At 55.1% G+C, this 15,396-nt stretch overlaps 2 protein-coding genes across 2 annotated transcripts; one reads left to right on the forward strand and one right to left on the reverse strand.

Annotated features, from left to right (window-relative positions):
- Nucleotides 1-5,772: 5,772 nt before the first annotated feature.
- On the reverse strand, nucleotides 5,773-8,696 carry B0H64DRAFT_408427 (uncharacterized protein). The gene is made up of 7 exons (XM_062804649.1): nucleotides 8,472-8,696; nucleotides 8,313-8,336; nucleotides 8,153-8,265; nucleotides 7,719-8,083; nucleotides 7,337-7,647; nucleotides 6,822-7,277; nucleotides 5,773-6,752 (listed from the first exon to the last, which is right to left on the reverse strand). Exons 1-7 carry the CDS (start codon nucleotides 8,502-8,504, stop codon nucleotides 6,267-6,269), a joined length of 1,788 nt encoding a protein of 595 aa, XP_062655430.1. The 5' UTR covers nucleotides 8,505-8,696; the 3' UTR covers nucleotides 5,773-6,266.
- Nucleotides 8,697-9,098: 402 nt separating this feature from the next.
- B0H64DRAFT_366369 (ABC transporter CDR4) lies at nucleotides 9,099-14,067 on the forward strand. Its single transcript, XM_062801903.1, has 6 exons — nucleotides 9,099-10,174; nucleotides 10,233-11,780; nucleotides 11,853-12,794; nucleotides 12,865-13,098; nucleotides 13,183-13,412; nucleotides 13,486-14,067. Exons 1-6 carry the CDS (start codon nucleotides 9,128-9,130, stop codon nucleotides 13,904-13,906), a joined length of 4,422 nt encoding a protein of 1,473 aa, XP_062655431.1. The 5' UTR covers nucleotides 9,099-9,127; the 3' UTR covers nucleotides 13,907-14,067.
- Nucleotides 14,068-15,396: the final 1,329 nt, after the last annotated feature.

The raw sequence follows: 15,396 nt of genomic DNA on the forward strand, positions 1-15,396 counted from the left end.
TCCCATGGAGGATCAAGAAGCAACCACACGTCGTCAAGGGACCATTCGACACACAATGGGTACGACGAGAGACAGAACCACTCGACATTGAGGTGGAAGGAAAAACCACCCAAGTGGTGTTCGACATCGTAAACATGGGGCCGAAGAAAGACATGATTCTCGGACGCCCATGGCATGAGGAATACGACCCAGACATCAGTTGGAAGGGAGATGGCCATCTGCGACCGCGGGAACAGCGGGAGCATCCGACCAACTTGATGGGAGAACGCGCAGAACAGGAGCCACGGGAGAGCAGCGGGTCAGAACGAACCCCCTCTACGGGCCCACCGCAGGAAGCAGCCAGTGCAGAACCACGCACTCTGGAGTCCGGAAGAAGCGGCACACGACGAAAGAAGCAGACACGGGAGGAACGAACCATCGCCGTCGTCTCAGTCGACGAGCACGGAATGCTCAAACACGAACAATGGGTCAATCAGCTCGAAGCGGCAAGCATCGAGCTGGCAGCTGAAGAAGTCAGGGGACTCGAAGCAGCAAGCATCGAGCCCGGGAACAGCAAGTTCGCATACTACGAAGGTACGGCGAAGAACGCGAAAACGGGACAGATCCCAGACGACTACAAGGGGCACCCGGCGTTCACGGCAAAACATCTTGCAGGGCTACCAGACCACGGACCTTGGGATCACGAGATCAAACTCAAGGAAGGAGCCCAGTTGAAGTTTTTCAAGGTGTACCACACCAACGAGAAGCAAGATGCAGAGTTGAGGAGTTATCTCGAAAAGAATCTCGAGATAGGACACATCAGACCATCGACATCTCCAGCAGGCTACCCAGTCCTCTTCGTTCCAAAGAAAGATGGGAAGCTCAGGATGTGTGTGGACTACCGACAGTTGAACAACGAGACGGTGAAGAACCGATACCCGCTGCCACTGATTTCGAGGCTTCGAGATCAGCTGTCAGGAGCACAACACTTCACACGACTCGACCTTCCAACAGCGTACGCCCACATCCGCATCAAGGAAGGAGACGAATGGAAGACGGCTTTTCGGACACCCTACGGGCACTACGAGTACCCTCGTCATGCCGTTCGGGTTGACCAACGCACCAGCGACATTTCAAGCCGCTATCGACCACGCAATTCGACATTGCCTCGATAAATTTGCAGTCTGTTACTTGGATGACATTCTCATCTACTCCAAGACACTCGAAGAACACAAGAGACACGTGCGGCAGGTGCTGGACGCACTGCACGAGCACAAATTGTCAGTCAACAAGGACAAGAGCGAGTTTCATGTCAAGAAAACAGTGTTTCTGGGTTACGAAATCTCCCCGGGATGGGTCAAGATCGAACCCGAGAAACTGGAAGCTGTCAAGACGTGGCCGACACCGACGAACGCCACGGAGGTCAGAGGATTTATCGGATTCGCCAACTTCGTCAGAATGTTCATCAAGAATTTTGGCGACTTCGCGAGACCTCTGCACGAACTTACCAAAAAGGATGCCACATTCCAGTGGAAGCAGGAGCACGAGCAGGCTTTCCAGCGGATCCGCGATGCGATCATCGCCGACCCGGTGCTCATGCTGCCTGATCCAAGCACACCTTTCGAAGTCGAGGCTGATGCTTCGGACTTCGCGATCGGAGGACAACTTGGTCAGAGGGACAAGGACGGCAAGCTTCATCCAGTTGCGTTCTTCTCCAAGAAACTCGAAGGACCAAGGCTCAACTACCCGATCCACGACAAGGAGCTTCTCGCAATCATTGAAGCATTTCAGGAATGGAGACCATACCTCAGCGGCACGACACACGAAGTCCAGGTGTACACGGACCACAAGAACTTACGATACTTCACCACCACCAAGGTGCTGAACGGACGACAGACTCGGTGGGCAGAATTTCTGTCCGAATTCAACTTCACGATCCACTACAAGAAAGGCTCAGAGAACGCACGAGCAGATGCCTTGAGTAGGAGAGCGGATCATCACGACAACACGTCTGAAGCCTCACCACCATTGCTACATCAACAGACAGACGGATCGCTACGGCACGCTTCCCAACCGACTGAAGACTACGAGATCGCAGCACTTCAGCAACAGTCGGAAGATCCCGAAGCCAGGCCTCTGCAACCGTTTGTAGAATGCTGTGCGGCCTTCAGAGAACAAAGATTGGAACGAGACTTCCAAGGGATCATCGCGGACGATCAGCGCGATGCATGGCAAGAAGAGCCAGAATCCAAGATTGCAGGATTGCGACTTGAAGGGACGAGACTCTGGTACCACGACAAGGCCTACGTCAGGCCTGGTGACCAAAAGGAGCTCATTCGAAAGATCCACGAGTCAAGACTCGGAGGACACATGGGAATTGGCAAGACAATTGCGAAAGTCAAGCAGAACTACGACTTCCCAGGAATCAAGCAGACGGCAGAAGGGGTCCGGGCGGAATGCGACCTCTGCAAGCGAAGCAAACCAGGACGACACAAGCCGTACGGGCTACTACAGCCATTGCCAGTTGCAGAACGACCATGGAGCTCGGTGACGATGGACTTCATCACCAAGCTGCCGATATCCAAGGACTCAGTAACGGGAGTGGAATACGACAGCATCCTCACGATGGTGGACAGACTCACCAAGTGGAGTTACTTCCTCCCTTACAAGGAAACATGGTCAGCAGAACAACTCGCAGACGTGATCTATCGCAACATAACCTCGGTCCACGGATGGCCAGAGGAATGGATCACGGACAGAGACACCAAGTTCGCATCAAAGTTTTGGCAAGCTCTGATGACAAGATTGGGTACGAAGAGTAAGCTTTCAACCGCTTACCACCCACAGACGGATGGACAGACGGAACGACTCAACCAGGTCGTCGAACAATACCTACGGTTGTACGTCAATTTCCAGCAGGATGACTGGGTCGAGCTGCTGCCGACAGCGCAACTCGCCTACAACACCACCGTCACGGAGACCACCAAGGTTACGCCATTCTTCGCGAATTTCGGCTACGAAGCAGATTTGCGACAAGGGCCCGAGGTTTCGGTGCCCAGAGCGGCAGTCAAAGCCGACAAAATGAGCTCGCTGCACGCGATGCTCAAGGAAGAACTCGAATTCGTACGAACACGGATGAAGAAGTTCTACGACAGAAACAGGCTCGAGGGACCTCGCCTAGAAGAGGGGGGCAAAGTCTACCTCATTTCTCGAAATCTTCGCACGAAGCGACCAAGCAGGAAGCTCGACTTTCGCAAAGTCGGACCGTTCAAGATCGACAAAAAGATTTCGGAGAACAATTACGCTCTCGCGTTGCCCTCGACAATGCGACTACGGACCAACGTTTTCCACATCTCACTTCTAGAACCAGCGCCGGAGAACGCGCGACTCGACAAGGACGCCGAGGCGGAGGACGAAGAAAAAGAATGGGACGTTGAGGAAGTCCTAGACTCACGCATCACGAAAGGACAGTTGGAGTATTTGGTTAAATGGCTGGATTTTGGCCCAGAAGACAATTCATGGCAACCAGCTACGAATCTCAACTGCCCCGAGAAACTTCAGGAGTTCCACCAGAGGAACCCGGATCGACCAAAGGAAACCCCACGGACAAGTCAAACCCGGCGAGGAAATCGTCGGATGAGGCGCTAGGAAAAGAGTCGACAGGAAGGGCGGACCCTTGCGGCCAGGAGGGCACCAGGGAAGTGCCGTCAGGGGACAGGACGGGAACCGAGGAGGCCACCGCCCGGGATGACTCAGCGTCCCGTCGCTCTTTCTCCTCCTCCTCGTCCAGAAGCTCCGACTCGCGACGGAACGCCTCCAAGGCCTCTTCCTCAAGGGCGCGGGACTGTCGCTCCAAGCGGAGGAGCTTGCTCAGGGTCGCTTGGCGCTCACTGTCCAGTTGACGTTTCCGTTCGATGAAGACACGCACTACCATGTTAGAAGACACTTGACGAGGCAAGGGGGGACTCACGATCTGCCCCGTGAACGTCACAACGAGTGCGGTTCGCAGCAAGACACGGGCGACACTTGGAAGCGTTGTCCGCCGCGGTGCAGGTTAATTTCTTTTTACGGCAGTACGAGCAAGTAGACATGACGGAGCCAAATGCGTCGGCACAGGCGACCTGATCATGACGGCGGTCAGTACTGTTGCGCTTGCGAACGCGCGACATGACGAAAAGAAGGTGAAGGAGAAGACTCACCACGGACAGAGTAGGAAATTGTTGGATCTATTTCGGGGACGGAAAGAAGCGCGTGGTCTTCGGGACGAAGACCAACAGGGAGGGGCATCGTGTCACGAACAGCCAACGAGGGGCGTGCTGGAGACATGCCACCACGGGGCGCGGGCCGCCCCGAGCCAATCACCGGCGGCCAGCTGGGTGCTCTGCTCTTGGCACGACAGAGCACGCTACGCTCTGGGTGCTCTGGCACAGAGCAGGGAGAGCACGACGCTCTGGGTGCTCTGGCACGGAGCATACAGAGCAAGGTACGGAGATACCTCAAGACTTAGATAGTATATAGTCACTCGTTCTGGAGAGCTCTGGGAGTTCTCCAGTTAGCAATCACAACTACAGTTCGCTACAAGCTCGAGAGCCTACTGTTGAGACAAGTCTTTGTTGTGCACCCTTTGGCTGCACCGAACCTAAGCACCCTTGAGAGAATACCTTCGACCGATACTGAACCCTAACAGGACGGGTCCAGAGACAGGTTCGTCACAACTCACTATAACGGTACAACGGTAGTCGTACTTCTCCAAGGTGGACCAGGAAAGTGTCAATACGCGACTCCAGGCTTACACGGTCAGTGCTATCGAGGAGGAGGGTAACGAGAAGCCCTTTATTGCTCCGGACTCGGATATAAAGGTGGAGCGCGATAGAATATAGGTAGCCGGGTCCGAGTATATCTTCTCCCCCTCCTTCGCAGGCTTCTTTAACCCAAACGAATCTCGATATAAAGCCTAAACAAATGTATTAATATATTACTAATTTCTATTATCTCTTAAAGTTTCTATAAACTTACTAGAAAGAAAGAATATATAATAGATAGGTATAGCGCTCCCCGGATACATACGGCTCACTATTATACTTTAAAACTAATATTAACTAAGTGAAGCTATAGTAGGTTTAACTCCTGCCGCTTCTAGGTAGACTTCGCCCGGGAACTATCAACCCAAACGTTCTGGGGCCGGTCCGGACGTTTCTACACGAATATATAGAAAGCTCCTACAAGGAACGTATCGTGCTAGGGCCTAAGGAGCGCGCTATGGTCCGTACGGTCAACTCTACTTATAGCATCATTGAGGTTTGGTAGAGGCTCATCGTAGCGGCCGATTTCAACGTCCTCCGTGTTTAGCGGGCCGCGCTACGAAGGAATGATCAAGCCCAGAAGGCCAGCCGGCTTGTGCTGAAGTGAGAGCAAGAAGGCGAGAAACGCGAGGGACCCGCCTATTCAATTGTTAGGGTATGTGCGGCTGAAATAACTCCATCACTTCCCTCCCCTTGTACAGAACTTGGACCACCTTGCATGTCATTGAGGATACTTCCTCTACGCCTCCCCTCGTCCCATTCTACGCTTCTACTATTGGTATGCTTTACCAACTAGTGCCTGGCTAGTGGGTTATCCAGACACTGACCCCAACACTCCGGTTGGAGATGGGCTCGTCGTACACGAAGGTCGAGGCAACAGCAGCAGACATTGTCGTCATTCTTACAGCTCTGTACCAGCGTGCTGATGATATACCCGCTACGCTACTTACGAGGGTGTCGTTCCACCACACGGTCCTTCAACTGGGTACCGGCGGTTTCCGTCCCTACCATCTTCGAAGTCCTGAATATCTACATTGTCTGCCTGCCCGTCAACCTGAAGACCTTGTTCGCCCGGGTCCCCCCCCCGATCCATTATCGACTTGGAAGATGTCGAAAACGCCAATTCACAGCCACGCGAAGGAACCGCCTCTCTGTCCGCGCTCGTCGATACCATCGACAGTGCAGGGGATGGCCATCTGATAATCATGACAACCCGCCACATCGAGCTCGTTGACGGCGCTCTGATGGAACCCAGTCGCGTGGCTGTGAAAGCCGAGTTCGGCCTCGCAGATAAGGAAATGATAGCCGGGCTCTTCCGTTTTGGATATCAAGACAGGTTCTTAGAGCGAAGTTTGAAATACTAGTACAAGCAGCAGTCCTCGATTCGTAACACGGGACTCGCAACCCTTTTTGCGTGACCGTTGAACGTGGCCCATGGATAAAGCAATACAAAAGGAGGAATCCGTCGAGTAAGCCATTTTCTCCTCAAGGCCACACACGAGGTACCATTGTCTCCACGCTGTTATACACAGCCTCGAGAGCCCTAGCCAACGGCATAAACTCCCTCTCGCTCCCCGCCACGCTCTGCACGCACTCAGCGAACTGCTTCAAACGTAACAGATTGTCAGGGGCAGTGACGGCATCCGGGTCACTTGCCAAACCACTCGCCAGGTGCGCATACGCGACGTACGCCCGGTACGTCCCGAGAGCGCAGGACAGGGATTCCGGCCCGGGCAGTCGCGCAACGTGCACCATGTGGTACACAATGTCGACGACCTTTCGAGCCGCTCTCATGGAGAGGTCGCTTTTCGGGATCATATCGCTACTGTCCAGCGGCGGCTGGCCTTCGTTTCGGCCGAGCAAGGTCGCCCTGCCCAGCATGAAGAGAACGCAGGTGTAGCCGGAGAGGGCGAGTTCGGATATGGACCATTCGTTGAGACTGTCGCTGTGGGAGGACCCGAGCCATTCCTCCTGCCCATCACTGTCAGGACATGGACGGTTGGTAGTAGCTGGACCAGGGAACGGGTTTGGGCCACTTACGATTCTCCATTCCTCAAAGACCTGTTCAACTTGCATGCATAGCGGTTGGATGGTGCTCAAGGCATCGCCACCGCCGTCGTTGTTGAGTGTCTCGAGAGCCTGAAAGAAGCTGATGAGGACGAGAGTGATCCGGCTCCTGGCGAGGAACGCCATGGCCGGTACAGCCTCATCTCGACCTGGCGCAGAGTCAAAGGCGAGGCACGGCAGATTGACGCGCCATTTGTTCAGATCAAATGGAAAGGCGGGCGGCTTATTGTTGATGAGGCGGTGAAAGAGATCGAGCTGGACGAGGTTCCACATGTTCACGCGGCCCTCGTCGCTCGTGGCCACGCCGGAAGCACCTAGGGCGCCGTCTCCGTCGAGACTATGAAGGTGCAGACCCTGGGCATACATGCAGGCATGCTTGTGCATCTCCCAGCTGAGGCCATAATCAAGATTCTCTGCCGCGGTTTGTGTCTAGGGACGGGGTGAGTCAGCCTGTGCTCTTTCGTGCCTCGTGCTTGAGCGGGACGAACCATGAACATGGCGGCAATAAAGTCCGTGATGGAGCCGGTTGCCTCTCTTTGCCACACAGAAACGGCTCGAAGGCAGCATATCAAGATCTGCCGAATGATTTGCGGATCGCGGGTGCTGAACGAGCTGCTACTGTCATCGAGTCGAAAACATCCTTGCCACAGAATGCAATAGTAGATGACGAGGATACAGGCATCGACCTGGACGTGGTCCATGGTGATGAGATCCGGCATAAAGTACATGAGTTTCTCGTCAATGAGCTTCGGATCTTTCAGTGACGGGAAGATCTTGGGACTCATTTTGGTGAAGTAGTCTGTTGGATGTGAGTACCCCGTCTATGTATCTGACGCATCGTAGGGTTCCATGGATTGGGGGTAGACGAACTCTTGACCCACGACCTTGCCGTATCGGGCGTGATGTTGATCCCCTCGGTAACAAGCTCTTTAGGCCCGGCGATCCGCTTCTTTCTCAGCCGCTGAACATCACACATGGCGGAGCTAAGCATCGACGTGGCATCAAGCGTCGAAGGACTACAGGCGTTTCGAGGCTCTAGAGGCTCGACCAAGATGGGAGTTCTGATCTCTCCCGAAGACCCGCATGGCTGACACTGGAGTGTTGCCGAAGCTGGACTGGAGGAGTGATTTGCGGTGGGAGTAGTTGAGCCTAGTGATGCCTCTCGCACTGAGGACTGCGCCTCGACGCGCTGAAGCCTTTCTAGAATGAGGGCGAGAGTACTACTGTGATCTGGTCTGGATCGAGTCTTGTCAACACGGGTCGTAGATGGAGGGATAGTATTAGTCGGTCAGAACAGATCTTACACGGCTGGCTTCCTCCCCTTCCTCTTCCCCCTCGGGCGTCTCTCAGGATACACACAGCTTAGCCCGCAGGAGGCGCATCGTTCGCAGCGCGGGAGGGAGCGGTTGCAGCGCGTCTACGGCAGTCAGAGAAGACCGCGGAAATGGCATGAGAAGCACGTACTTTTCGATGCCGGCAGTTCGAACACTAATGTGCGTGCACTAGGGGTCAACCAACACGCTTCTTTCTATGCTTTGCGGGTTCAAGGAGCCAGCTTCGGTCATCGCGGTGTCCTGGAGATTGAGCTGGGACACTTGGAACCCGAACGGCATTGCCACATACCGAAATAGCGCCTTTGGGGGTTGGTTTATCCATTGAAAAAAGTGCCCCTAATTTCGACCGCACTTTCGGAGTTTCGGACTCATCGAGCGTTGGAGGTGGGGAGCGGCGAGACACGTCGGGCGGAGGCAATTCATATTTTAAACTCCCTGCTGTGTTGCAAATTGCCTTCTGGTTGATTCCGGGTCCTTGGCAACGGGATTTCGAGTGTCATCGCCATGTGCTAGGCTGGGATGATGACGATCAAATGAATGGACCCTCTTTATCTCGCACTTTCGCACTTTCGGACGTTCACTAAGGCGGGGTGTAAGTCCGGCATCCCACCCATCGCCCCCATCCGCAACCCGCGCATTCCGTGGCATGTTGAGTCTGGAACCGCCAAAGGGGCACCGATGGAGCGTGCCGCCGAATTCCGGTAGGCCCCATCGCAACTTCGGTCGCCGTCCTGCACTAACAACATACAAGTCAACAACTATGCCTTTGGTCCGTAACCCACCGGCGCGTGCCGCTCTGTGCGCTTGGCATCTGAAAAAGATAATAAAGGGGACAGCACCCCCTTCATTGTCACTAAAGGTTGAGATGGTGTGCATGATACTTCCCTCACTTCTTCCAGCTTACCACCTATCTTTGCTGCCTGGGACGCCTGGCCAGTCGTCGCAATGCAAGCCCAAGTGCTGCTCCACGGTCACGAACGCCCGGATCTCATACCATCAGAAGACCACCCGGGCCATGGTGGCACCGAAGCCTCCTCTCATACCACTGCGGTCGAGGAATCCGCGGATGAGCAGATTAACGAACTCGCCCGGCGCATCACCTCTTCATCTCTTGCCCGAGGCAGCGCCACTATTCTCCCAGAGCCCTCCGACAGCAGGCTGGATCCGAAGAGCCCGGACTTCGACTCCAAAGCATGGACGAAAGTCTTCTACAACACGCAGATGCAGGCCCTTGGCGGCACACCACCGAACACGGCAGGGTTGGCTTTCCGGAATCTCAACGTCTTCGGCAGGTCAGAGGTGGTCAACTACCAGAAGACCGTCGGAGGGCTCTTCTACGGCGCCATGGACCTTGCGGCCCGTCTCCTCGGAAAGCATCAACCCCAGCGCGTGGACATCTTACAGGACCTTGAGGGCGTCGTAAACAGCGGCGAGATGCTCTGTGTTCTGGGCCCGCCCGGTTCCGGCTGCTCTACTTTCCTCAAGACGGTCGCTGGCGAGGCGTTTGGTTTCCGGGTCGGCAAAGACTACACGCTCAACTACCAGGGGCTGACGGCGGAGGACATCCGCACCAGCTACAAGGGCGAAGCCATCTACACGGCCGAGGTTGACCACCATTTCCCCAAGCTCACGGTTGGCGAAACGCTCTACTTTGCCGCGCGCGCCCGGTGCCCCAGAAGCCTCATGCAGCACAAGCACGAGTACGCAGAGCATATCCGCGACGTCGTCATGGCCATGCTCGGCATCGCCCACACCAAGAATACGCGGATCGGAAACGACTACATTCGAGGCGTCAGTGGCGGCGAGCGCAAGCGCGTTAGCATCGCCGAGGCGGTTCTCAGCTACTCTCCGTGGCAGTGCTGGGATAACAGCACCCGTGGCTTGGACTCGGCGAATGCCATCGAGTTCTGCCGGACTCTGCGACTCCAATCAGGGGTCTTCGGCAATACCGTTCTCGTGGCCATCTACCAGGCTCCCCAGGAAGCATACGACGTGAGCTCATTCCTCTCTCCCCGGTCGTCATCTTAAGCTAACAGCGGCGGGTAAATAGTTGTTCGACAAGGTCATCGTTCTCTATGAAGGCCGCCAGATCTTCTTTGGCAAGACGTCGGATGCGAAGGCATATTTTGAGGGACTGGGCTTCCAATGCCCCGAACAGCAGACGAGCCCCGACTTCTTGACATCCATGACAAGCCCATCGGAGCGGATCATCCGTCCTGGATGGAAGGGCAAGACGCCGCCCCGGAGCGCCGACGAGTTTGCTCGGGCATGGAAGGAAAGTGAGCATCGCAGGATCCTCGTCAACGACATCGACGACTTCGAACGCCGGTTTCCCATTGGTGGCCCCCAATCAGACCAGTTCCGTATCGCTCGGTCAGCACAGAAATCCGGCTCACAGCGGACCGGGTCCCCCTACACACTGTCGTTCGCCGGCCAGTTCGCCCTCACCCTCTGGAGGAGCTACAGGCTCTTGCTCAGCGACCCGTGGATGACCATCACCATGCTCGCCACCAACTTCTTCGAGGCAATCATCATCTCGAGTATCTTTTACAACATGCCTGCAGACTCCTCGAGCATCGACAACCGCAACCTTCTCATTTTCTTCACTATCCTCATCAATGGGCTGGGCAGCATGCTCGAGGTACTTACCCTCTACGAAAAGCGGAAAATCGTCGAGAAGCACCGACGGTACGCTCTGTACCATCCCAGCATAGAGGCCGTTTCTTCCATGGTCATGGACCTGCCTTACAAGCTCGCCAACTCTACCTTCGTCAATGTTACCTTGTACTTTATGTGCAATCTGCGCCGAGAACCTGGGCCATTCTTCTTCTTCTACCTTCTCACTACCGTCACCATCATCTCCATGTCGGCATTATTCCGCTTTCTCGGGTCCGTCACAAAAACCGTGTCACAGGCACTAGCACCCGGTGCAGTCATCCTGCTCGGAGTCGTGCTATACAGCGGCTTCGCCATCCCTCAGGCCTACCTCGACGGCTGGATCGGCTGGCTGCGCTGGATCAACCCTGTCTTCTATATCCAGGAGAGCCTCACGCTCAACGAATTCGTCGGCCGCCAGTTCCCCTGCGCCAACTTCGTGCCGAGCGGGCCAGAGTACGCAGCCGACGCCCTTCCCATGACCGCCAGAGTTTGTTCCGTTGAAGGGTCGGTCAAAGGGGAGGCCTTCGTCGATGGCGCTGAGCACCTTCGCATCACGTACGATTTCGTCAACGCCCACCGCTGGCGAAACTTTGGCATTGTCATTGCCCTTACCGTCTTCTTCCTGATTTGCCACCTCGCGGCAACCGACCTGATCACTTCGGAACAGTCCAAGGGGGAGGTTCTCATCTTTCCCCGGAAAGTCCTCAAAAAGCAAGCCAAGGCCGGTCGCGATGAAGAGATGGCAGCAGCAGGACGTCAGTACATCTCTGATAAGGAGCAGAAACAGGACTCGGACGGCGAGGTCCAGAACATTGCAAAGCAGACGTCCGTCTTCCACTGGCAAGACATCTGTTACCAAGTGGACATTAAGGGGGAGTCGCGTACGATTTTGGACCACGTCGACGGCTGGGTGAAGCCGGGGACGTTGACAGCTCTCATGGTTGGTTTTTCTCCTCTCTTTTCCCGCCCCCTCTCTCTCCTGCTCTGATACCTTAACTGACATTCATCCTAGGGGGTCTCTGGAGCCGGCAAGACCACGCTTCTCGACGCCTTGGCGTGCCGGATCACGATGGGCGTTGTAACGGGGCACGCACTTGTCGACGGTCTTCCTAGGGATTCGACGTTCCAGAGAAAGACCGGATACGCTACTCAGCAGGACCTTCATCTTCACACAGCAACAGTACGCGAGGCGCTGTCCTTCAGCGCTCTACTACGACAATCTACTCGCTATACCCGGCAGGAGAAGCTCGATTACGTCGAGGAAGTCATCAAGCTTGTCGACCTTGAAGACTGCGCCGACGCTGTTGTTGGCTCCCTGGGCGAGGGTCTCAATGTGGAACAACGGAAACGTCTGACCATCGGGGTCGAGCTCGCGGCACGCCCGGAACTCCTTTTGTTCCTTGATGAACCGACATCTGGCCTGGATAGCCAAACCTCCTGGTCGATCTGCAATCTGATGGAGAAGCTCACCAAGAACGGCCAAGCCATCCTATGTACCATTCATCAACCGTCCGCAGCTCTGTTCCAGAGGTTCGATCGTTTGCTCCTCCTGGCAAAGGGTGGCCGCACTGTCTACTTTGGCGAGGTGGGACCGGGTTCCTCGGTTCTTGTCGACTATTTCCGGCGCAACGGCGCACCCGATTTGAAGCCTGGTATGAACCCGGCCGAGTACATGCTGGAAGTCATTGGCGCCACGCCAAACGCCAAAAACACCGGTACGGACTGGCCGGCTGTTTGGAGAGCCAGCCCCGAGTACCAAGAGGTTCAGAAGGAGCTTGCCCGCCTCTCTAGTAAGAAGGCCGACACCACGCCAAAGTCAACGGACCCAACGGATCGTAGCGAATTCGCCGCTGGTCTTCCCACGCAGGTTGCGCTGGTTACTAAGCGCGTTTTCCAGCAGTACTGGAGAACGCCGAGCTACATCTTCTCGAAAGCGGTGTTGACGGCAGGCTCAGTGAGTCCCCAATGCTTTTACATTCGTCTTGTTGACCCCCCCCCTTCCCCCAGCTAACATGGCATTGCAGGCTCTTTTCATCGGCTTGTCACAAGTCAATGCTGAGAACACGGGGCGTGGCCTGTTCAACCAGATGCTGGGTGTCTACATCTTCCTCGTCATATTCGGTAAAATCATCGAGCAGGCAATGCCCATGTTCGTCAGCCAGCGCACGCTCTACGAGGCACGAGAGAGGCCCGCAAAGGCCTACTCGTGGGTTGCGTTCCTCTTCGGCACCATAACCGTCGAAATGGCCTGGAACTCGGTATGTTACGCAGGCTCCGGGCCTTCTCCCCCTTTCTCATCATGCTCGACATGAACGACATGGAAGCTGACAACCGGCCTACAGATCATGGCGGTCTTTTCCTTCCTCTTCTGGTACTACCCCATGGGCCTCTATCGCAACGCACAACACACGGACGCAGTCCACTCGCGCGGCATCACCATCTTCCTCCATGTCTGGGCCTTCTTCGTCTTCTCGGGCACGTTCGGCAACATGATGATTGCCGGAATCGACACTGCCGAGGTGGCAGGAGGGATCAGCAACCTCTTCTTTGTCCTGATGTTTGCATTCGCTGGGTGAGTAGTATCCCGTCCTCTCAGCCACCTCCGCCCCCGCTATCTACCTAGGTACTAACCCCCATCCGCACAGCGTCCTCGCCGGCCCCAAGGAACTCCCCGGATTCTGGATATTCATGTACCGCGTCAACCCCCTAACCTACGTCGTGGAAGGCTTCCTCGCCACGGCCCTCGCCGACGCGCCGGTCTACTGCCTGCCCAGGGAGCTGTTTCAGTTTGACGCGCCCGCCGGCCAGTCCTGCGGCGAGTACATTGCACCGTACATCGCCGAACACGGGGGCTATGTCGCCGGGAACAACGACACGAGCAGCTGCACCTACTGCCCCATGTCTGAGTCGAACGCTTTCCTGGCGAGCAAGAACCTGAGCTTTGACAACCGGTGGCGCGACTTTGGTTTGGTGTGGGCGTACTGCGTGTTTAATATTGCTGCGGCGGTTGGGTTCTACTGGCTGATGCGTGTGCCGAAGCAGCGGCGGGCGAGCAGCAAGAAATGATTCCTGCTTTGCCCAGGTAGGATATTGGGGTTCATGTCACTCATTCCATTTCATTGGATCCATAGTTGGAACGTAAACTAGACTAGATTTCTTTTCATATATATTTGTGATTATTAGCAAGGACCCAAAATAAGACGCTTCTCAGCTGAGCTCCCACTGGCGTCCAGTTCTGGTTAACTACACCTCTCGCGTGTACGGGGTGCATATATGGCGTCCACCTACGGGTACACGTAGTAGGTACTTTTCAATACAACTCCCCGGCGAACCTTTGTAACTCTACTTCGCGCAACACACGAAGGTAATATTTGGTCTGGACCTGAGAGTTTCTCGCCCTAGACATATTGACGCTGGGCATGCAATACTACTTCAGCAACTCTCACGTGTGACAGCTGCAAACCGGCGCAAGGAGTAGATGGGGATGATAACCAGGAGAACCGAGCTGGTACACTCGGGTGTATGACCGTGCTAATCAACGGTTGTGGCACATGACAAATGGGCACACCGTGTTACTATGTTCGACCTGATACGGAACGGCCGTTTAGGCAGGGGGTTTGACTTCAGTCGCTCCGAGTCCTGATCAAGTCACAACTGATGGCTGACGAGTAACGCTTGATTTTGAAGTAGTAAGTGCCGCCTTATCTAAAGTCTGAGGTATTGATATCGCAACAAAATGACAGCTTCCAGAGCTAGCAGCCTATAGAGTGGCATGATTCCCAGTAAGGAAAAGGAGTTGACATGTTATTACTACATGGTGTAGTACTTTGTACGCTAGAGTCATTGCACCCGGAAATGCAGGTACCCGAGGGGACCCCTCTGGAGAATCTTGGTCGCAACTAGCGCCAAAGTTTGGTTGACTGTCCGTTTAACGTAGTGTCTCGGCTATAGCATAATTAGCGTGGGAAAAAGAGATAACTACCGCGATATGTGGGAGACTGCGTACATCACCATCTCAGCTTCATCTGAGTAGACAGGGAGGAATAGGTAGGGGCGATGGGTCGGCCAAAAGATCGACACCGCACGTATCTATGTCCATGAAGTGTTCATTAGTCGTGTCTCCCCCAAGGTCATTTTCGTGAGGCATCATTGATCCGCTTATTGGAAGCTGGATCAGTACCCCGGGGGATAGGCCGCTCTACTTGCGATGAGAGAGCTCTTTGATAGTAGTGTTCCGTTATATGTGAGAAGAGGACGGCAGCGACGTCTTTACCTTATTAATACGCTCGCTGGCTATACCAAGGGTTACAGACGTATCTACCTGCTTGGGTGCCGAAAGGCGTCCCTAGATCTTGTCTTCGGTTCCCCATTCTCGGCGGCGGATTAATTGATGACAGCCCGAATGTAACGATTACTACGCGGCGTAGTCTACGCCCCGGTAGGCCTCCTTTCTCTCCACAGAGGGCGGGGCGGGAACGCGAACGCGGGCGGGGGCAAGAAGGGGGGCAAGAACGGAAACGTCCGAAGCGCCGCCAACACAGGGCGCACATTCGAAC

This window comes from Chaetomium fimeti (genome assembly GCF_033439085.1).
Source record: "Chaetomium fimeti strain CBS 168.71 chromosome Unknown B0H64scaffold_8, whole genome shotgun sequence".
NCBI lineage: Eukaryota > Fungi > Ascomycota > Sordariomycetes > Sordariales > Chaetomiaceae > Chaetomium > Chaetomium fimeti.